Source organism: Rousettus aegyptiacus, unplaced genomic scaffold, assembly GCF_014176215.1.
Source record: "Rousettus aegyptiacus isolate mRouAeg1 unplaced genomic scaffold, mRouAeg1.p scaffold_m13_p_8, whole genome shotgun sequence".
Taxonomy (NCBI): Eukaryota; Metazoa; Chordata; class Mammalia; order Chiroptera; family Pteropodidae; genus Rousettus; species Rousettus aegyptiacus.
Genome location: NW_023416311.1, coordinates 71479575 through 71502665, shown reverse-complemented (window position 1 = coordinate 71502665; position 23091 = coordinate 71479575). Strand labels below are relative to the sequence as shown.

The 23091-nt window shown below is 36.3% G+C and overlaps 2 protein-coding genes and 1 pseudogene across 4 annotated transcripts in view; 1 reads left to right on the top strand and 2 right to left on the bottom strand.

The window, feature by feature from the left end:
• The window catches only part of MRPS27 (mitochondrial ribosomal protein S27), a 73185-nt gene extending 54538 nt beyond the window's left edge, over positions 1 to 18647 (bottom strand). For 2 of the 3 annotated variants that reach the window (XM_016122120.2, XM_016122119.2), the window contains exons 1-4: positions 18542 to 18647; positions 13893 to 13970; positions 2817 to 2887; positions 710 to 768 (exon numbers count right to left, since the gene is read on the bottom strand). In XM_016122120.2, coding sequence (XP_015977606.1) covers positions 710 to 768; positions 2817 to 2887; positions 13893 to 13970; positions 18542 to 18614 — 281 coding nt within the window. In that variant the 5' untranslated portion in view covers positions 18615 to 18647. Of the gene's footprint in view, positions 1 to 709; positions 769 to 1561; positions 1646 to 2816; positions 2888 to 13892; positions 13971 to 18541 lie in introns of all 3 variants that reach the window. The other variant, XM_016122121.2, reaches the window with a different exon arrangement.
• Positions 3281 to 3399, bottom strand: LOC118607649 (annotated as a pseudogene).
• PTCD2 (pentatricopeptide repeat domain 2) overlaps positions 18601 to 23091 on the top strand; it is a 28816-nt gene continuing 24325 nt past the window's right edge. The window contains 4 exon segments of the mRNA XM_036225258.1: positions 18601 to 18658; positions 18661 to 18687; positions 18690 to 18845; positions 20164 to 20256. Coding sequence (XP_036081151.1) covers positions 18601 to 18658; positions 18661 to 18687; positions 18690 to 18845; positions 20164 to 20256 — 334 coding nt within the window.

Sequence of the window (23091 nt, the reverse complement as noted above, 5' to 3'; positions counted from 1 at the left end):
TCCCTCACATCCTTTGCCCCAATCCACCCACATCGATGTCCTCTTTTCCCTAGCACATTAAAGAAAACAAACAAATAAATAAAATATAGTATTAATTAATAATAGGTGGCAAACAGTGCATCTGGAGTATATTTCTGTCTGAATAAAAAAAGGGAGTAGATATAAATAGACATATAATTTTTCACCTGTAATATTGACCAAAAAAAAATCCAAGGGTGAAAATACTCCTATTGGGCCATCTATAAAAACAGGCCTCTCATACATTGCTGGTAGAGATGAAAACTGGCAAAACCTCAGTGGAAAGCAATTTGGCAATGGCTTTTGAAATTATAGATACTTATGAGAATTATGTGCAAAATTACATATGTATAAGGTTATTATTACATTCTATATAATGCAAAAACAGAGAGAAAGAGAGAGAGAGAGGGAGAGCGCGTGTAAGCGCACTCAAAAGCAAACAACCTAAAGACCCTTCAGTAAGGAACTGCTTTTAGTGTGTGTGTGGGGGGAACTGCTTTAAATAATTTATTTGTAGTATGGAATGTGATACAGTTAAAAATAATGAGAAAGCTCTCTCTATACTGATATGAAAAGATCTCCAAAACAGAAAAGCAAGGGGCTAAACATTATATATAATACATACCACGTTTTGTGTTAAAAAGTGGTGTGAAATTGGAGCATACATAGCCAAATGAAATGGAAAACTTACTTGTAAAGGTAATACTCTGCATGGTCTATTTCTTCTCGAGATGAAATGTTGTCCACAAACTAAAAGACACAAAGGAAACATTTGGATGAATATAAATTGTGCCATATATTGGGCCTAATTCACACATTAATCAAGACAAAACACTTATTTCATTGGAACAATATTCACATGGTATGACTTATTCCTTGGAACCCCTTTATGCTAATGTAAACAAAGAATATGCAATGGTTTCCCTTTTTCTTTGTATAGAACGACCTAGGTCAGGAAAACTATTTGAAAACCAAACATGAACCTAGCTTAGAATAAGAGAGAGTTCCTCTTACTATACAATATTACACTCCACTATACTATACTATTTATAACTAGTCATTGGTATTTGTCTTTACCTTTTAACCCTGGTATTTTCTCTATGTTCCAAACTCCCAATATATGGGACTTTGTAGCTATAAGGTTGAAGAATCTAACAGCTTAAAAAATATGGCCCAAGAGATGAAAATCTAAATTTAGAAAATTCAATCCTGGAACCATTTTTTCTATTCTGATTTAAGTTCGGTTATGGACCAGTCGACCTGTGATTCTTCTACCAACAAGTCTCTCTTTAAACCATAAAATCTGTATGTTCTTTCATTTTAAACAAAATAAACAGAAAAGGTTATTCCAAAGATGGATTCTACCCTAAAGTGGAGACTCAGAGGCAAAAAAAGATGGAGTAGGAGATGAGATAATGCATGTTGTGAATATAATTAAAACCTCATAAAGAGGAGCGTAAGAAGGGAAGACTTTCTAAAAATACTTTACTTAAGAATTTGATTTAGAAATCTCGTTAAGGGGCGGATAAAATGTGGTACAGACCTGAAGTTCAGAACTAGCTCTCTTTATTGCTTGCTGTGTGGCATAAGCAGGTGGCACAGCCCCTCTGGAACTTAGTTGCTCCATCTACATAAATAGAATAAAGGTGCCTGCCCTAAAGTCTGAGGCTCCAATGAAAAAATGTATGTGAAAGCTCTTTAACCTCTGTAGTGCTGCCTAAACCAGTATCAGGTATTATAACGACAGAGATTTTATCCATCATGTAAAGAATGAACCAATAGTATTTCAGCTCCCCTCTAATCTGAACATTATGAGTCTATAAAACTTAAGTTAGGACCTAGTTAAACTCTTCTCCTATTAAAAGGAGACTATCAAGAAGCAGAAAGAAAAGACCCACAGTATAGTTTCTTTCCTTTTCCTTTTCCAGATTAACAATAATCTTGAATTTTATGGTGTCATTAATTTTCACAAAGAGCTCTCACAACTAAGATCTCATTTTAGCACCACATCAGCCATGTGAGGCAGATACTATTGTTCCCATACTAGAAATGAGGAAATGGAGAGGGGGGCCAGTTGTACAAGGTCACAAAGTTAATTCATGATAAAGAGAAGATAAGATATTATTTGAGGGACAAGAACTTTGACGTCACAGGGAACTAGGTTTCAAGCCCAATTTTTCCATTTATGACCTGTGTGAACCTCAGAGAGTTATCAACCATTTGAGTCTTACATGTAAAATGAGAATAATAGTTCTTTTCTCCCATGGCTGCTATAAGAATTGACATACGAGATAATGTACATTGTGAAACTAGGACAACAGGTGGCATAGAAGGTGTTTGGTAATGGTTGTTATTTCTGATTCCCAGCTTAACTGTTTTCTCCTCCATTGCTCTGCAACAGTTTAACATTAATATACATCCTTTTATAGACTTTCTCGGCTACCAAAAATACTTCAAAATTAACAAGTAAAAAGTATGAACTTAGAAGGGTATATTGACTTTAAGAAAACTCATGGTATCATATAGCAGAATATCATCTTCTGGAAAAATTAAAATAACTCAGATACACAACAGTGATCACTGACATCAAAGTCAAGTAAATTTGTTACCTTTTATTTAGTCCAAGAAATTTTCTACTTCACCATAAAATATCTATTAGTAACTACAAAAATATACCATACTCTAGAAAACGATTTCTTATGAAAGGTATTCTTTCTTTAAGCAGCTTCATCTACATAAAGACCTTTTTTTACCTTCTTCCTCCTTCTTTGAAAATACATATATTTAAGTTTTCTTACCCGTGATATTGTTAAAGAACTAACAGGCAACCTTCTCTCATAAGTTTTATCCATTAAAGATGCTAGATCGGCTGCGAAGACAAGAAAAAAGAACCTTGTTAAATACACATATTTCTTATGGAAAACTTAACAGATATAACTCCTGCCAGATGGCTAGCATCATTATGAAAGCAGTATTAAAGCAGATATACTTTCCTGCTTTTTTTAGAAATTATTTTTTGCAAAAATTAGAGAGGATAAGGAATATTAGCAACACTTTGAAAATGATTTATTTAATTGCAGTAAGGATTATTTTTAAAATCCTAACATATACTCAATTTTAAGAAATTGCATCAATAAAGTATCTCTGGAAGGAGACATAAGAAAGTGTTACTATTGACAGACTCTAAGAAAAGTAAGAAATCAGTATCAAGTAATAAGACGGGTAATCAACTAACAAGTACCTCTCTCTTTTCTTTTTTTAACGCCTACAGCACCTAATATTCATAGGTGGCCTCCCATCCAAGTACTAACCAGGTCTGACCCTGCTTAGCTTCTGAGATCAGACAATATCAAGCACGTTCAGGGTGGCATGGCTGTAGACTAACAAGTATCTCTTGAAGACGTAATGCAGTATATTTAACCATTTTTTCCTCATCTTCTTTCACTAGGGTAATGTTCTCAATGATTCAGTAGCTACTAGAGGAAAGCAACTTTCCAAAGCCCCTAAAACCTAATATGATATAAAAGTAATTAGTTTTTCTTATGATTATCTTAAAGGGATTGATGCCAATTAAAGAATGGTAAAGACACTTCCTTAACACGCGCGCGCGCTCTCTTTCTCTCTCTCTCTCACACACACACACAAGTCCCTAAAATCTCTTCACACTAACGCAAATTAATAATGTTAAGTCTACTTGCTCACAGAATATTAAACAGCATTCACATAATACTAAATGTTTATGATCATTTCATAAGAGGTCCTTGTGTTGAAATGATAGACATTATAATTACCTCCCTTTACTCAAAATTTAAACTTTCACTTAAAAAAAAAGGATCGTGATCTATTAACCTAATTAAAATACCTCCATTTCTTTATGGATTTCTCATAGTACACGATGTAGAACTAAACAGTGGATTACCATTGGCTTTTGTAGTGTGGTAACTCATGATTCTATTTTAATCCTTCATACCAAGAAATCTTTAATCAAGTAAAATTGGCTCGGGCCTCAAAAAAGACAACAGCTGCAGACCCAGCATCTGATGAATAACAATTGCATACTGCAAGTCAGAGAAAGGTTTGCGCTAAATATAATGTGACCAATCACCTCAGATGATAACGTTGGCATGATGAATGAGGCAGAAAACTGCACAGAGCAGGGATGGCCAGGAAAGCTGGGGCAGCTGCAGCCTGCAGAGGGTGAGCACCACAGGCTTCTGGACTACGGGCTTGAACAATCAAAATCACATTTCATGTTTCATCGAGGGGCCAGCAGGTGCCCAGGTTTTGTTCAAAAAGATGTGCTAAAGAAGATGCTTTCTTGCCTGTCATTCTTCAGGAATATACACTGTAGTGGGTGGCTGAAGTCAACAAAGACTATATGAGAAAATGGATCTGAAAATTTGAATTCATTTAACAAAACTTAAAGCTGTACAGATAACGTGGACATATACTCAGAAAATAACATATATACTAGTATAAAAATATACTTCTTGTTTGAAGAAAATAATACTATTGATGATCTGAGGACATAAAAGATTTTATTGAGGACTCTACACTATGCCAAGTATAGGAGTGTAATGGTTCACAAACCTGGTTGAGGATATGAATCATCTGAGGGGCTTTAAAACTCCAGATTCCTAACCTCCCACCTAGAGGGCAATTCTAATTCTATAAGTTTGCGGTGAGACCAGGGGAATCCAAAATTTTTAAACAAAGCTCCAAGAGATTGTGATGTACCTTCTCAAGACTAGAAAGAGTTATATTTGAAAACTTACCAAATCAGTCTTGGATGTTCCTCATAAGTGTGAAGAAGATACGAAACTGAATTTTGTTTCTGGAATAAGGTGGACTAAATATCCTTTAAAATATTCTTCCTACTATAAAAACACCTAAGTAAAATATTTCTAAAAGTTTTTACAAATATGACTGAGCTTTCGAGAAGGTAGATATGACTGTGAGAGGCCAAAGGCAAGACAATACTTAAACCTTAAGTGTCCAAGGGAGTACTGACGGTAGCAGTCACCTGAGAGTCGCTGCAGGTGCCCAGTGACACAGAGCTTTGGTTTTAATGGTCCTTGGAGGATGGAGGATAAAATCAAGGCCTTTATAAGTTAAGAAACTGGTTCAGAGATCCTCAGGTAAAGTCAAGACCACTTAGGGTACAATTGTAGTGAAAAGGTGAATTAGAAAATAGTGTACCCTGAAAATCTAAACAGCAAGGATGCTGTTCCCTGAGGATTCTAATCTATAGAGTCAGCCATCACACCTCTGAGGCCCTAATTCATACTTCCTATGTCACACAAGATATACCAACTTGAGAATTTTGTTTAAAGTAGTTTAAAGATTTGATTTTACTTCACGAAATTCTAGACAATGCAAAGTAATCTATAGTGACAGAAAGCATATGAGTGGTTTCCTGGGAACTTGGGGGGCTCAGGCAGGAAGAGGAAGAAAGGATGACAAAGGAGTAAACTTTGTGGGGGGAGGGAAGATATGCTCATTATCATGAGTGTGATGATTTCATGAATATATACACAAGTACATATGTCAAAACTGATCAAATTGTATACTTTAAATATATGCAATTTACTTTATATAAAAATAACTCAACAAAGCGAAAAGAAACTTGATGACTAAAAGTGAAGGTTAGACACAGGTGAGGTGAGAATTACTGAAGGATCTAAAAGAAATTATACAGAATGCAGCAAAGATAAAGATGAAATGTATGAAAAAGGACTAAAGAGATATAGAAAATAGAATAAGAAGTTAACTACATTAACTGAACTTCTAAAAGAAGTTAATAAAAAGAATGGGAGAGGTGATAAATGAACTGGTAAAAGATTACGTTTTCAGAGACAGGGAACACATAAAATCTCAAATTAATTAAGTAAAATTACATGTGCACCATGATATATTAAAGTGAAAATGAAGAATAAGAGGATTTTAAAAGTAGCCAGAAAAAAAGGCAAATTACTAACAAAGGAAAACAACTACACCAACAGGTGTTTTCTCAGTAGAAACAATAGAAGGCAATAGAATAATATGCTGACAGTAAGTTCTACCAAGATAGATTCACAAGTCTAGTAACCTTATGTTTTAAGATTTGGGGAAAAAAATGAAGATATTTTAAAGAAACAAAAACAGAGAATTTATTAGCAATAAACACTAAAGGAACTTCTTAGAAGTTGTGTTTTTTAGAAGATGTGTTTTTTGGAAGAAGGACAATGATCCTTTAAAGAAGACTTGAGAGACTAGAAAGAATGGCAAGTAAATAAAATTGTTTAAACCTGAGGGAAAATTGGCTTTTTAAATAATAATATTTTAAGCATATGTTTTAAAGAATAAAATTTTAGTATTAGATAAAACATATAGTTGGGTGTGTGTGTGGACTAAATGATAGTAGAGTATGATTAACATTAGATTTTAAGTTAAATATGTATGTTAGAAGTTATAGAGCAATCATCTAAAAGATATAGATTTATAATGGTAGAATCTACCGTTCTAAAAGAGTAAAAACTGAGGATATAATTTCTAGACCAGTGGGGGTGAGGTGGGAATGTAAAAAACAAAAAAAATAGGTAACCAGTCCAAAAGAAAAACAAAAAGATGAGAGAAGTCACAAAATATGATAGAAGTAAATCCAAATATATTAGTAATCATAAAATGACAATGTAAATAGACTACACTTTCTAGTTTAAAAGACAACTGTCAGATTGGATAAAAATACAAAATCTAGTTATATAAATCACATGAACACAGAAGTCAAGCTTTGTGTTTATACTAAGAAAATGGGACTAAAGGAGGATGATGTACACAACTCAGGCCATTTCTAAAACTGCCAGCAGATAGTAAACATGAAACCTAGTAAATGAAAAATGTCACAGAGATACAAATATGGAACTGGCAAAAGTTAAGAAAACAGGCTTCAGAAAATCTCCATCAGGCTCCAAGAGCAGGATTTGAAAAGTTACTGCAACAAGCTAAAGGCTTTCACAGCTGAAAGGACAGCAAAACCAAACTTCAGCTAATGTGAGAAGTGTCTGTAAAAGATGACTGTAATGCTCAGTTCTGATGTGAATGCAAAATTCTCTTTGGTTTCAGAAAGCAAGTTCTTTACAACAAAACAAAACAAATAAACAAAAAATAGTATCCAAAACCAAACGTGTCCTTATTTTATGGTTACTTATAAACAGAAAAATCAAAAATAAAATATTTAATTTGGTAGGTAGGGCTTAGGAATTCAACTTAGCTCATGTCACCTGGGCCCTTACCCCTAGCAGAGTGACCCAAGCAAACTTTCCCTGCTAGAATCCAGGGAGCTTCTCCAAAAGGCCTGCTCTCTTATACAAACCTTATACAGTCCCTAAAATGATTTTTTCCTAAATCCTAGGACTATGGGTTCTAGTCTGTAATTCAACAGCTGCTAACTGGCTAACATTAAGAACTTTCACTCCAATACCTCCCCAAGAGATCTACACAGTCAGTGGAAGAATTTCGGAGGCAATGCTTTAATTCAGTATTTATTTTAATCAAAGGGAAGCCCAGCGCCAAAACAGTCTAAAACTGAAATCTGACTTGAGTTGGAAAGCCCAAAAACTCCAAGGCTCTATAAACGCTGGTTGGAAAACTAAAGCCCTTTTGACAATAATGCCAACTGCAATAGGTAAACATGTCTGGAATGCTTAATTCCATAAATTCATAATGATATTTTAAAAAAATCTCATTGATCATCTTTGAAGGATGGTAAGGGGTCAACTCATTACTGAAAACTTCTTCCACATAAATTTCATCTCAGGATAACTAAACTGTTGATTAAAGGAAATTCTTTTACAAAACTTTCTGGATAATAAATAAGATAGAAACCATAGAATTAAAATAGCAACATTTTACAGCTTCTCATAAAATAACAGATCTAAGCAATGACCATGAATGGCCTTAAACATCACAAAGGGACAACCAAATGCTGTGTGTTTCCTGACAAAAGAAAACAACTCTTCTTATGAAGTATTTATACCAAAAGAAAGAAAGAAACAAACAAACAAACGAAATCCCTGTATCTGATCAAGCTTCCTTCCCTAACTGCCAGTGTTATAGGACATATGGAAGGTAGAGGAACATGTTTAAACCACCATAAAAACAGCAAATCCAGAATGTGTGGGAAACTCTAGAAGACAAAAGGCCTATTTTCTTCAATAGATAAATTAAAAGAAAGAAAAATGTACAGATTTAAAAAAGATACTTACGAGACCTCTCAACACATTAAAATGTATGGACCTTATCTGGATGTCATTTCAACAAACTATAAACTAAAAAAAAAAATTATAAGTCATTTGGGGGAAATGATGGAATATATGATGTTAAGAAATTACTAATTTTTAGATATGAAAATGGTATAATTGTTGTAGTTAACATTTTTTTTTAAATCCTTACCTTTTCGAGGGACATATCAAAATATAAAACAATCTGATATCAGGGATTTGCCAAAAACTACTCTGGTGATGGAACAGAGGATCGGTAAAACAAGACCGGCAGGGAATTGGTAACTGTTGTAGTTGGGTAACATTATAAGGGGGTTTGTTACACTATTCTCTCTACTTTTATACGTCTCTATAAAAAAATATTTTAAGAGACAAGAGAAAGGGGGACATAACCAATTGCACTATACAGACCTTACTCTTCAATCTGTACACTACGATTTGTGCACTTCTCAGCATATGTTACACTGCAATCAAAAAGTATTTTTTTTTTAAGCCAGAAATTCACTACCTCAATGCAAGGGAAGACACTATGATAGAATTGCAGGCATCACTGGAGAGCTATTTTTTGAGCGAAAAGGCAACAGAATATTGTATAGCCATAAGCAAATGTCAGAACTAAACCATTAAGAGTTTATGAGTGTATCAGAGAAGTTTGAACATTGACTGGATACTTCATATTTAAACAATTATCTTAGATGTGATCATAGTATTAAGCATATCTTTATCTTTTAGAGGTATACAATGAAAAATACAAATATTTCAGGTGAAATGATATACTGCCTGGTATTTGCCTCAAACTAATTCAAAGTATCAGGATGGAGGAATGAGTAGAAGTAGAGATGAAGTAAAGACTGGCCATGGCTGATAACTGCTGAAGCCAGATTATGGATAAATATGAGTAAACAAGGGGATTCCTTATACTACTCTATTTTTGTATATGTTTCAGATTTGCCATTAAAAAAAAAAGTTTAAAAAAATTAACGTAGGTGTTAGAAGTTAGGATAATGGTTACCCTTGAAAATGGAAGCTGCAATGAGGGCTTCTGAAGTGGTAGGAATGTTTTCTTATCACAGGTTGTGATAACTCATCGATCTGTACATTACAATTTGTGCACTTCTCAGCATATGTTACACTGCAATCAAAAAGTATTTTTTTTTAAGCCAGAAACTCACTACCTCAATGCAAGGGAAGACACTATGATAGAATTGCAGGCATCACCGGAGAGCTATTTTTTGAGCGAAAAGGCAATAGAATATTGTATAGCCATAAGCAAATGTCAGAACATGGCCTGTTTCCTCACGTCTGGAATAACAGCAGTTGTCTTAGCCGGCTGTTGTGAACATTAAATGGGATGGTGCATGTGAAGTACTTTGCACAGAACCCGGCACGCAGTTAGAAATGAAAAGAAGTTGTCTTTTGATTTTTGTCTGAGGGCCTGCACTTCATGGCCTGCTTGTCCCATAGACTGTAGGTGCACTGTACTAAATAGAACTGGTGTCAATCAAGACCACCATAGAAATAAACGACCCCCATGCTCGGAGCTAGACAGATCCCCAGCAGCTCTCCCCCCACGGCTCGAAGGAGAAAATCATTAATGAAGACTTTAGAAAGGAAGCAACATAGCTGCATGCGCACAGTATTCAGCGTGGAGACCAAGTCACTTAAGCAGATGGAAGACCAAGACCCTCACCTACACCCACACCTCTTCCCTCCCGCGGCGCTCCACCCGAGCCCACAGAGATGAGCGGAGCGAAGACTTTACTGCGTCCCTCCTCCCTCCCCCAGTCAGCAAAGCACAGCGCCCAACCACAGAGCTCCACACGCTGAGGGCAGCCCTTGGCGCACGCGCGCGCAAGGAGGCAGCCTGAAAGGTCGCCGGAAAGGTTCGGGCCCAAACCCAATCGCGGGGCTCCACTGGCTGCGCCGGGGTTTCAGATGAGGGCGCACTGCCACCTACTGCCCAGATGTATCCTGTGCGCTGCCTGACCAGGAGCTGGCCTCACTTCTCCCAAAAGCCCAACCTCAAAACTCAAGAGTTAGGGAAAACATGTAGTAATAGCAGGTAGGAGCGAAAGATTTTTAAAATCACATTCTATTACACAATAAGAAAAAAAAAATTATTGTCTCAAACAGCCTCTTTTCCTTCTAAGTTTGAGTTTCAAAACCTTATTCGCCTCCCACATATTATATAGGGGTAAAATCAAGGGGCCTAGGGATTTGCATATTCCATATATTTCTGGAGCACCTACTGTATATGTTGGGGTATTAGCTGAGGCAGTCATTACCATCATCCCTAATTTAACAGGTACAGGAATTAAAATTAAGTGACATAGTTTGTGAAAGCTGTCAGAATTGAGGTTCACACCTAGATGTCTGGCTCCCAAGTGCAGACTCTTCATTACATCACACTGCATACTGAAGGGACAAAGTGCCATAAGAATATAGGGCAAGGAAAAAATCTATTCTAACTGGGTAGGGATTCAGGATGTGCAGAGAGTATTCTAGGCCAGGCATTATTTGGTAAACTATAAGGTGGTACTGCTTTTCCAGGTATATGAATCTTAACAGAGGAGATAATTACTCTCACATATTTATTCATTGCAGATTATTATGCTCATTCATTGGCAAACAGCTTTTGCTTATTTAAGAATTTATGAAAATGTTCCCCTAGATTTGTCTCCAAATAACAGAGTTGACTATACCCCATACCAAGGCGCCAAATGTAATTGTCTTATACACTGATCTTCCCTTCATACCTAAGAAGGTGTTAACAATAACTTCTCAGAAATTCTTCGTTCTCTTCCCTGTACTTCCACAGCACTCAACCTATAATTACAGAACAAACTTTGCAATGTAACTGCGTCCATGTTGGTTTCATCACTAGAATAGTGGTTTCCAAGAGGAGTACTTTTGGTCCTAGAGGGCATTTTAGAATATATGAGGGTTATTTTCTTGACTGTCAAATGACTGCAGGGAATTGCTGGCACTGAATGGGCAGAAGACAGGAAAATTAGATAACTTGCAATGCTGAGACTATCCAACACTTCAAAACATCATCCCTGTTGGGAGCCAGTTTTCAGTGTGGAGAGATGATACAAATATGGACTTCAGGAAGGCAAAGAAGAACCCTGTGGGCATGAACTGGAATTGTATGTTTCAGTATGAACTCAGTTGTAAAATGTGTGCATATATGCATGGATGTACACATCTTTATGTTTGTGTATATGTATACATATTTTCCTACCTCTGGCTACTGAATAAGCCAAGAAGCAATAACTACACAGCAGCAAGAAGACATACAGTACATATACCTTGGTTTCTAATACCATTTTCTACTAAATGGAACCCGGACTCCACGAAGAAATAGTTGATTCTATGGCTATGGCAGGAAAGGTATAAGATGAGCCTGGAACATGGAGAGCCATCTTTAAAGGGCTTCTCCTAGCCAAATCTGGGACAATTTGATCATCCAAATAATTATGGATAGTAATGATTTATTGAAAGAAAAACAAGAAGAATCCATAAGACTATATTGATAATAAACAGATAAGAGTTTAAAGAAAGAAATTAGTATTAACTAGTAGATGTGGAAGTATTAATGGAGTTGGAAAACCATCATTTTGCAACTGTCATAGTAAAAATTTATTCAGGTAAAATGTGTCCATGGATGCTAAATCTAGGGGGAAACTTTTGATAAACAGCAGGATATTTGCATGATATTAAAATATCTTCCCTACGGATTGCCTATAGGTCAAAAGAGAAAAAAATAGTAACTCTCTAGGGGAATCAGACACACTTGACTGGCTGATCAAAGTTAACATCATCGGTGAAGGCAGATTGACAACAGGTACCTCTAGATATGCCCTGAGAAGGACAAAATGTCACTGACATATACTGATTGGGAAAGCAGATCTTGATTCTAATCATGAGGAAATATCGGACAAAACCCAAAACGAAGAATATACTATTAAAAAAGGAGACTGGTTTCTTAAAAAACATCAGGTAATGTACATTAAAGTATTCAGGATAAAGGGCTATAATACATGCAAAAACTCTCAATTGGTTAGAAAACATGTGTGCATACAGAGAATGAGAAAACAAAAACGAATGCGTCAAAATGGTGACAATACATGAATCTGGGCGAAGGGCATACGGATCCTCTTTGCATTATTCTTGTAATTTTTTGTTAGTTTCAAATTTTTTTCCAAATAAAAAGTTTAAAATATGTGGCCCATGGAGTATGTTATGTATGACATGGCAGACATTCACACTATTTTCTAAAAAAAAACCCCTGTTTATAATGAACAAATATAACTCCATCTTAAATATAAACACAAAATACTTGGGAGGACAGGGATTAAACTGAAAATAAACTGGATTTTCCATAAATGCAACTACCATGTAAGTTGAGGAAAGACAGTACTTTGATTCATTCACAACTTTACAAAGAGTTGTTCACCATTTTGTGATTAAAACTGTGTCACTTACGATGATGCCATAATAGCAAATGATATTTTCCAGTACACCACATCTGTATCCATCTACATTTTTATTTGTTGTTCACAGTGATTCTACATTTCAGTACAGGTATGTAGTTACTAATCTTCAGATTCTCCACAGCTCTGCTTTGGCTGGCCCCTGCCCATACACCCAATTCCAGGTCTCACAAACCAACTTTGCTCTTGCACTCATATTACCAAGGGAGAAAATTATGGGTTCTTTGAACATTACCACCCAACTCTACCCTCTGCTGCTCCCAAGGTATCTCTTATAGGTAGCTATAAAAGAACATTCCCCACCCCCGCCATGTTACGGGAAGAATCCATAAACACAGGGGGACTTTATTTGTATCTAACATAAGCCAAAAAGGCAGAGAAAGAAATCTGGCGGAAAACATCAGATCAGCTATGGAATTGATCCAAAAATTACATTAGTCCCATAAAACTATCACCAATCATCTGACTTTATTAATGTCCTAATGATGTTATATATAATACATATTACACATAAAGTATTTATATTTTAAAAAATGCTCATAAGGTCAGTGGTTTCTTTCAGGCCTTGTTAATTTATAAAAGAAAGGCTGTGTAACATGACATAGAGAACAGGGAAAAGGGAGTACTGTATAATTAGGAGCCTACTGTCTGAGAAGATGTTAGCCAACTATTTTCCCTAAATGGTTTATATGACATTATAACACTGCTTTCAAATCTATCACCTGGTAATGAAATAGAGAAGAGTCAAAAAGTTTTCTGAAGACCACAAGTTAAGAAATGACAATAAAGATGAAAGTAGAAAATATATATTTTTCTTTGCAGATAAAGTAAAACAGAGACAGGCTGCATGGCAACTAACTATATGATGAAAATGGACAAAAACAAGATAAAGAATTGCTTACATAATTTAGGAAGACTAATAGTCAAGATAAAAATGAAACAGAAATTTGCAAGATACCAAAAATGATTTTGCCACATGTGAAACAACAGTCTTAATTCTTTTTAAGACCTAAAATGTGACTATCTGAATTAGATTATCATAAAAGCATCATTTCATATATACATCATATGAGTATATAATAAACATATGGAGTAACTGAAATGACATATAGATACCTACCAAGGTGACAATCTTCTTTTTCTCTTGCTTCCCATTTGTGGCTATCCACATATGCTGAAGAAAGCAGGCATCTTTTACCTGAGGAAAAAGATGATTATATCGACATATATGATTTCACAAAAGGTTCTATTTATATACCAGTTTTATTAAACATATCTTCGTCATCTTCAATTTATTAGATTATTTAAAGATTCTAGAATGACACTGTAACCGACATTGCACAGTTAACAATTTAGTTCATAACAAAATGCATTCAACCTCTAATAAATAGAAGATGCAGAAAAGTGAAAATTTTTACAATAATGTTATGAGTAAAACTGCTGGTAATTTTGATCCTATAACTTTAGGATTAGCAGCCATTGGTTTCCACTAAGTATTAGCCTAGGTGAGCCCTAAAATTCCTTGGCACAAAAAAACACTTGCTGAAATATTGCTTAAATCATTAATCAAGTGCATTATAATCATCAGCTAGTCCTAAAAATTTTCCATTTGACTTACCTTTATTTCACAAAAAGCAAACAATAATATCTTACCCAGTAAACCAGCACCCTAGTGGTAAACAAGAGAAACATAATAAGCTAAATTTGAGGTAACCCACTAGATAGCATAGCTGTATTCCCAGCACTTGGTGCAATGACTGAAATATGGCAGTATTCAATAAAGATAAGCTCAAAGAATGAATGAGAAACAATGAATGGCAACTTAATCAAAATTAAAAACCTTGTGCTTCAAAAGTGTCAAAGGACACTATCCAGAAAGTAAAAGGACAATTCAAAAACAGAGAAAATATTTGCAAATCATTTATCTGATAAGGGACTTTTATCCAAAATACATAAATAATTCTTACTATTCAAAATTTAAAAAGACAAATAATCCAACTGAAAAATGGACAAATGATGTGAACCAATGTTTCTTAAAAAAAAAAAACTACACATACACACAAACATGCACATATATAAAAAAGGCCAACAAGTACATGTTTAGTATCATTTGCCATTATGGAACTGCAAAATACATTGAAAGGCAACTTCATACCCACTAGGATGACTATAATCAAAAAGACAGATAATAACAGCCGTTGATACAGATATAGAGAAACTGGAAACTTCATACATTGCAGAAAATAAAAAATTGTACAGCCACATTGGAAAAGTTTGGCAGTTCCTCAAAATATTAACATGGAGTTGCCATATAACCCAGCAATTCCGCTCTGAGATATCCACCCAACAGAAATAAATTATGTTTCTACACAAAAATTTGTATATAAATGTTTATAGCAATATTATTCATCATAGCCAAAAAGTGGAAATAATGCAAATATTGATCAACTGCTAAAATAACAAGATGAGGTATATTCTTATGAAATATTCAGCAGTAAAAAGAAATGAAGTACTGATACATACTACAACATGGATGGATCTCTAAAACATTATGCTAAGTGAAAAAGAAGCCAGTCACAATAGACCACATATATATAATTCTATTTATGTGAAAAGTCTACAATAGGCAGATATATAGAGACAGAAAACAGATGCCTAGACTTGGAGGGTAGGGGGTCAGGAATGTTTGGGGGAAATTGGGGAGTAATTGTTAATGGGTTTAGGTTTTTTGTTTGTTTGTTTGTTCTTTTAAGGTGGTGAAAATGTTCTAAATTGATTGTTGTGATGGCTGGAAGAGGGAGTCAGGTTTTTCGAGTGATGCCTGAAGGTCAAAGTAAAGTAAAAACTTGATTTGCCATTGTTCACTTTGAAGATATTTGAGAAAGGGGACCATCAAGTAAGGAATGCAGGCGGTCTCTAAAAGATGGAAAAGACAAGGAAACAGATTTTCCTTAGAGATTCTCAAAGGGAACGCATCTCTTTCAACACCTTGACTTTAGCACAGTAAAACTGTGTCAGACTTTTGAACTACATAACTGTAAGATATTAAATCTGTGCTGTTTTAAGCCACCAAATTTATGGTAATTTGGTAACCTGCTTACCCTTCGGCCAGTTTTTGAGGCAACCACATTCTCTAATTTAACTATACACTATAAAAAGAAATATTTTCTCCATTTAATTTTGAAAGGATACCTCCAAAGACTGGAGTTTCAAAGTTTAGTGAAAATGGATTGGCTCTATTCTACACCTTATGAAAGACAGGACATTCCATTTTCTGTGAGCCTTAAAAGCAGGATGTTCATCTTTCTGAGATACTTTTATAAGTGACACCATCTAAAATTCTTTCTGTCTCTGTATAGATGGAAGGTCTGCATATTAACACCGGAATCAAAGAATTTCTATAAAGTCAGACAGAACATTAAATTGGGTGAACAATGGCTAAGTGTAAAATCTAGATCAGCTTCTCAAACTTTAATGTGCATATAAAGCTTGATAAAATGCAGATTCTGATTCAGTAGGCCTGGGCAGAAAAATACATTCTGCATTACTAACAAGTTCCCAGGTGAAGATGATGATGTTGACTTTCAGATCACATAGAAGTAGCAGGGGATAGAAGGATATCAGCCTCACAAATATAGGTCTTTGAGCCTATTTAATTGCATTCTGAGTATGTCACCCGAGAGTATATATAAACTCTTCTTGAACCTGCTTATCCCTCAGCTTTTGAGGCAACCATATTCTCAATTTACTATAAAAATAAATATTTTCTCCTTTTAATTCTAAAAAGATACCTCCAAGGACCAGAATTTCAAAGTTTAGTGAAAAGTAACTGGCTCCATCCTTGCCGATGATCATTTTATAGTTATTTTGGATTTTGGTCAACTGTCTCCAAGCACGTTTCCCATTCAAAGGGAAGCGGTATGCTTGTGGACTCAGGCTGTAGAGTCACAAACTCTAAGTTGAATCCCTGTCTTGCTAGTAAATGCTATAAAAATGCGGGCAAGTTAGGTCAGGTCTTGAGCTTGTAAAACGGGAAAATGCGGACCTTGGACCATAGTTTAAAATAGGGCATATATACAAATTTAAGTGCCTAGCCTAATGTCTCCTACGTAGTAGGTGTCCAGTAAGTTTCCTTCCTCTAGCCTCTTCCCATGGTGAAGTCACTTTTTAGTTCATTTCAATAAAATTTCCTTTCATCCTCCTGATCATTTTAGTTGCCCTTCTTCATTATGATGTGAAGAAAGTCAATGGAAGTAGTAAAGTGTTCCAAATATTGATTTGCTATAAGTTTGTACAAAGTCCATTATTTTTCTTCTCTTATCCTGTGATGATTTCCAGATGTTCTGATTTAATGCTGAAAATCCTTATCAGCATTTTCAAATCCTGAGTGGTTGGTTCACAATGCACTATCCTACTTATATTACTTATCTTATAGCTTCTAGTTCCTGGTGTCAAGACTCCTGTGGTTAAACCCGGTGCTTGTTCAATATAACTTTCTGTAATGATGGAAATGTACAATTCTGAGCTGTCCAGTACAGTAGCCACAGCCACAGGTGTCTGTGGAGCACTTAAAATATAGCTACTGCAACTAAAAAAACTGAATTTTAAATTTTATTTAACTAATTTAAATGGCCATGCATAGCTAGTAGGTACCATGATGTAAAAGCTCTGGTGTAAAACCTACCACAAGTTCACCAGTTCGAACTAAGAATAAAATGCCAACTGGAAATTCTCTCAATTCATCCTTATCTAATCTCCATTCCCTTGTTAGAATGATTGCCCCCCAATATTCTAAGCAATCATGATACCCTCCATGATAGACAATCTGTTTTGTTTAAATTGAAAAGCATTTACTAACAACCATAACTAAACATTCATAAACAGTTATAACAGCTAATTCTTATTGAGGCTCTAGGTACCGTGCATACCATTTCAGAAACGTTCTGGTGGCCAAATCTGAAGTTTCACATTGATATTTAATGGCTGTTCCCAAAGAAGAGTGAGTAAGCATATATGTGTTGCTTTTTTATAGGGGCTAAAGGAATTATATTAGAAAGAGAAGTTAACAGGCACGGGAAACACAGATTGTGATTATTCCATTTTAATCATATAATCATTTACACTTGTCACGATGTAGCTCCTGGAAATGTTTAAAAATTTTTCCAATGTCTTTATCAGCAGATTCATTAACAGGTTTTGAGTAGGCTGCCATTCACTCAGATATCAAAGTACCTTAGAAGTAACTATTAGCATTTATTGTCAATACGGGGAAAACTGTAGCAAAGAAAGGTTAATCAAAAATTGTGCCCAAGGTCATCAGGTAAAGTAAGATTAGTATACTGAAAAATTATTCCACCAACTGAATCCCAGGGGTCTGGCCAAGCATAAGGTGGCGGGGAGAATGTTTAGCACGCCCCTCCAAGGAAATTTGAGCAGAAAAATAAAAATCATAGCCTCAGGGTGGGCTATTCCTGGTCGGCAAAAAGATAACCACCCTAATACACAAACCCAAAAATAATACGCAAAAGTGTTCATGCCTTGACTTTTTCTGATCTTTACACTTTTGGATGGGCAAACACTATTATTTTATTAAAGGAGATGGGACAGAGACCCTACCTTTCCTTTCTGTGCTACCAAACACCCCATATAGTTTCTGTAGCAACTAGGGCCCAGAAGCGTTTCTTCTCTTGAAAGCCCATCGCTCACTCTACTCAGGGAATATATTCTCAGGAATCTAATGAAGCAGCCCTACAAACAGCAGCCACGAACCTGCCAAGGAGAGATGAGGCAAAGGCACTTTCCGCGCCAGGAGGATCCCGCGCCGCACCATGGGGGCCGCCATTTTGGAGCATACCAAAGGCAACGCCGGTCCGGGGGGTCGCGAGCAGAGAAAGGGTGGTTCCGGTCGGCCGACACTCCGCCCCTCCCCCGGTTCCCGCAGTTGGTGCGGCCCGGAACAGCATGGCGGCCGCATTTCGGATCCCGAAGCAAGTCCTGCTGCAGGCATTGCGGTGTTTGGTGTATTCGGGGGTGGGAGGCTCATGCTCCACTTGCTGCTGCAGCCCTCTCGGAGGTATCGTCGGCTTCGGTCCCTGAAGGAGGGGAGGGATGAGACACAAGGGACCTTTACACCCCAGTGGGCATCACTTTGGAGAAAGAACAGTGCTTCGGTTACTCACTGGCTTGGATCAGCCGAGCGTGCCCTCGCCCTCTGGCTGCGCGTGGGTGAAGTGGTGCCCCATGGCTGTCATGGACGCCCGTGGGCCTGGGAACCCAGGGACAATGGGGCTGGGGTCTTGAACTTGGGGCTGTAGTATTCCCTCATTGGGGGTACGGTGCTACTTGAAAACAACCCTCTCCATTTTGGGTACTGTACTGCAGAGATTGAGAGCAGAGGTGTTAGCTGGCCATCTGAAAGACCTTGATTTGTAAAATTGTCTCGTAATATCTTTATGAAAATGATTACTTGAAAACGCTGAGTGAAAATAAAATATTTAATACTTCGTATCAAGCATTATTCTAATGCATTTTACATATACTCATTCCTTTTCTCACAACACCCAGTGAGAGAGGTATCATTCTTTCCTTCATTTATAGAAGAGTAACCAGCAAGTCTTAACTAATTTACTCAACGTGGAGGGTTAGGATTTCAACACAGGCAGCCCAACAGTGGAGTCCCGCTGTAACCACTTCTCTGCACTGTCTTTCCATAAATAAATAGCACTTTTTATTGTTACCTTCTTACTGCGGAACTCAGAGCTCTTAGTTGTTGATTCTTTGGCCATGCTCCGCTCTACGCACAGCCAAGCATCCCAAATAAATGATGATATTTCCCGAACTCATCTCTTCTAAGTTGTGGTCAGTGAATTCTGATGTGATCTTGAGGACACTTAGAGTCCAAATCTGAGAGGTCATAACTCCTCATTTCACAAATGAAAACTGGGAATTCCAATGGTCACATTATAGCTTTTTCCACTACACTATATGATTTTACATAGATAAACCAAAACTAGATATACCTGTTTTGCATTTAAACAACAGTCTTTAATTTGTTTGTTTTTAAATTTCCTTGTTATCCCTTAACCAGATGGTGAATGTCTATTTGTCTTTCAGATCCCAGATTCCTGTTAACCCATCCCCATACACAGTTAATCACTAGCTCCTTCCACACACACAAACAAAACTTGTCATGCTGAGGATTTGCATTCTCTAGTAGTTTGGAGATCGTTTTTTCCCCACTAAGGTGGCTGTTTTATTTGTACCTATCCAGATGGACTATTTATATTAAGTTAAGATAAGATCAGTTAGTAGAGGTAGTTAAGCTCTACTCATGTTATGTACAAAATATAAAACACTAAAATGATTTTACTTTTTCTTTCTCTAATTTTTAGCTAAAAGATATCTACTTACAGATAATATTATGAAATTAAAAGAATTTCAGCATAAGAAGGTGGCTATTGCATGTAATCTTCCTGGCAGCAAAGGTAATCAAATTGGTTTTGTTAATTCTTTTCAACTGATCTGTCATTGAGGTTTAATCTATGCTTATCCCTAATCAATCTCTCCTTCAGTGATCTTATGTCTCAAGAAGTATTGAGATGACTTATTCTTAGCTTCCTGGTCTTCCCTTTCATGAACTGTTCATCTCACTCTCGTACTATATTCTACAGCTCTCTTCTTATCTCTTTACTTAGTATCCCAGAGAAATACTAAATCTAGTGCTGCAACCAGCCCTCTCTAGATCCATGCCACTCAAAGTAAGGTTCAAGGATCAGCGGCAACTGGGAGGTTGATAGAAATGCCAAACCTCAGGCCCCAGACTATTTGTATACCCAGTAAAGTCTGAGAAGACCTGCTTCTGATGACTGGCTTTTAAACCGTTTGACGCAACCCTTGTTAAAAAGCACATTTTATGTTGCATCTTTAGTACACACATACATATCTATATATAAATGAGATAAAATGGAATAAAACAGATGTAATGATGTGTTTCCACATTTTCTACCGTGTGCTGGAAAAATCAATAGGCTAAAACAAAAATTTGAAAAATTAAGAATATATCGACAACTGTTGAGGCTGGGTGATTGATGGGTTCATGGGAGGTCATTATCCTGTTCTACTTTTGGGTATGTTTGAAAACTTTTTTTATAAAAAGCTGAAAGCACACTACCACCTAAGTCCCTTTCAGCATCTAAGAAATCATGTCGCGTTTATTCCTTCTGCACAGTACTTCAGATTCCTTTATAAACAAAGCAAGACTCTCCTCACTTTTAATAACTCTTTAATGTCCCTATTGACTTTTTCAGCTCTCCTTCCTCTCACTATCAAATGTTTATGAGCACTTAATAGCATTTCTTGCTCTCTTCACTCCTAGCCCTGCTCTCCAGAAATCAGTTTTCCCTCACTTCTCCATTAATCATACTGTTATATAATACCACCTACCATACAAGAAGATAAACTTTAAGAGTGAGGGAGAATATATTAATCTCCAGTTTAGTAGACTCAATCTAGATTTTATTTCAGTTTTTTTTTTTTTCCTTACCCAGACCTTTTGGTGCTATGTGAAGTTTGCAAAATCAGGGCTTATGTCATTATCTGATTATTTCCAATGGTCATAGTTTTTCTAAGGCTGCAATAGTAGTGCATTTGTTTTGAAAAGCAATTCATATGAGTGTCAATCTACTCTATTGTCAGATTGCTATTTATAAAATCCTTTCAACATTTCATCATTGTAAGAACCCCAGATGGTACTGTTATATATGACATCATGTACAAACTCACCCCCTGGCTTCCTAGCTCTGTCATAAGGGACCTTACCTTTTCTGGAGTCCAGCGTGATTTCCTATTAATTTAGTCACAGTTCTCCCTACACTCTGCCCCTGCCCCTAGTTCTGTGTTGTTAGTCATGCAGATTCCCATACCTAAAATTATCCATCCTTCTCAGTTTTTCCAACCCTATTCATCCACTCCTTCCTCTCTGGTAACTTTCCACTTCCACCAAACCTGGTCTGATTCTGCCACCCCAATTTCTCTCTTCTCTATTGTTAAGTGTATAGTCAGTCATGGGTCACCTGCTCTATGACTGTTTTCAGATAGCTTTCTATAAATCTATCTTGCCTTCTTGAAAAGACTTTGCCCTTTCAAGGCAGGGACCATACCTTTGAGTATGAGTATATGATAAGCAGTTAAATCTTGATTGATTTATTTTAAAATATAAATTTATTGAAATCTTGCATGCTTAAAATTTATTAAGAAGAATTAAAAAGTACAAGATATAGTCATCCTATTGAAATATCTTTCAATATCTTTTATATTGGAAATTATTTAGAAATGTTTAATAGAATAAATTCTCTTCAATCTAAGAGGTGATAGAAGGACTAAAAATGAGAACAATAATGTCTATGATTTACTGGCAGTTACCCAATGCTTGGCCCTGTGCTGAGTGATTTACATACATTATCTCATGACACTGTGAGGTAAGTATCATGATGTTCACTTTACACATGAGGACTCAGGTGTCACAGACCAGGGTCTCCTCACATCATGCAAGTGGCAGAGCCTAGATTTCAGCCCAGGTTCTTTTCTCTCTAAAACTTTTAACTATTATGTGGTTCTGCAAATAAAGATTGGAGGAACCATTACATTATCTTAAACTTAGTAGGCTTTCTTTTCTTGTAAATCAAGAGCAGTGTCTGTCTCAGCTTCCAGATCTTCTGTTTTTGTATATTGTGTCACTCCTTTAAGCAGCATTCAAAGTTCTGGGCCTTGGAGCAAATCCTGTAAACTTTTCTTGGCAGTTTCTGATACTGAGAACAGCTCTGCCTTCTGGAAAGCAGATGCTTGTTTGGTGCCTGCCTTGCATCTCACCCCACATTCTGGCAAGAATACAATCCCTTCCCAATGCCAAGAAACAACCTTTTGGTGTTTGTCCCTGCAATTGATCAGATACAAGATGAGGGACAGAGACAGATTATGATCACCTTGAAATGATTCTGTTACTAAAGGGACTGTCCCCCCATCCACCCACCCTGTGCATTATAATAAAGTCCCATGGCATGCTTTCTAACAACTGAATAGAGAGAGACAAAGATGGATGAAAGAGAGTTAAAGTTGAACCAAATGAAAGAGACATGATGTATTCCTGAATCATGTGAGTCAACCACTGTGGGTACACCCATCTTCAGTTCACATTTTTCTTTCAGTTTTCCTGCTAGGTGCCCTGCCAATTGATAATTTGGATATTTTAGTTATATTTTCTTCTTTCCTTCCTTCCTTTCTTTATCATCCTTCCTCTCTTCTCTCTTGGGACACCTATAGAT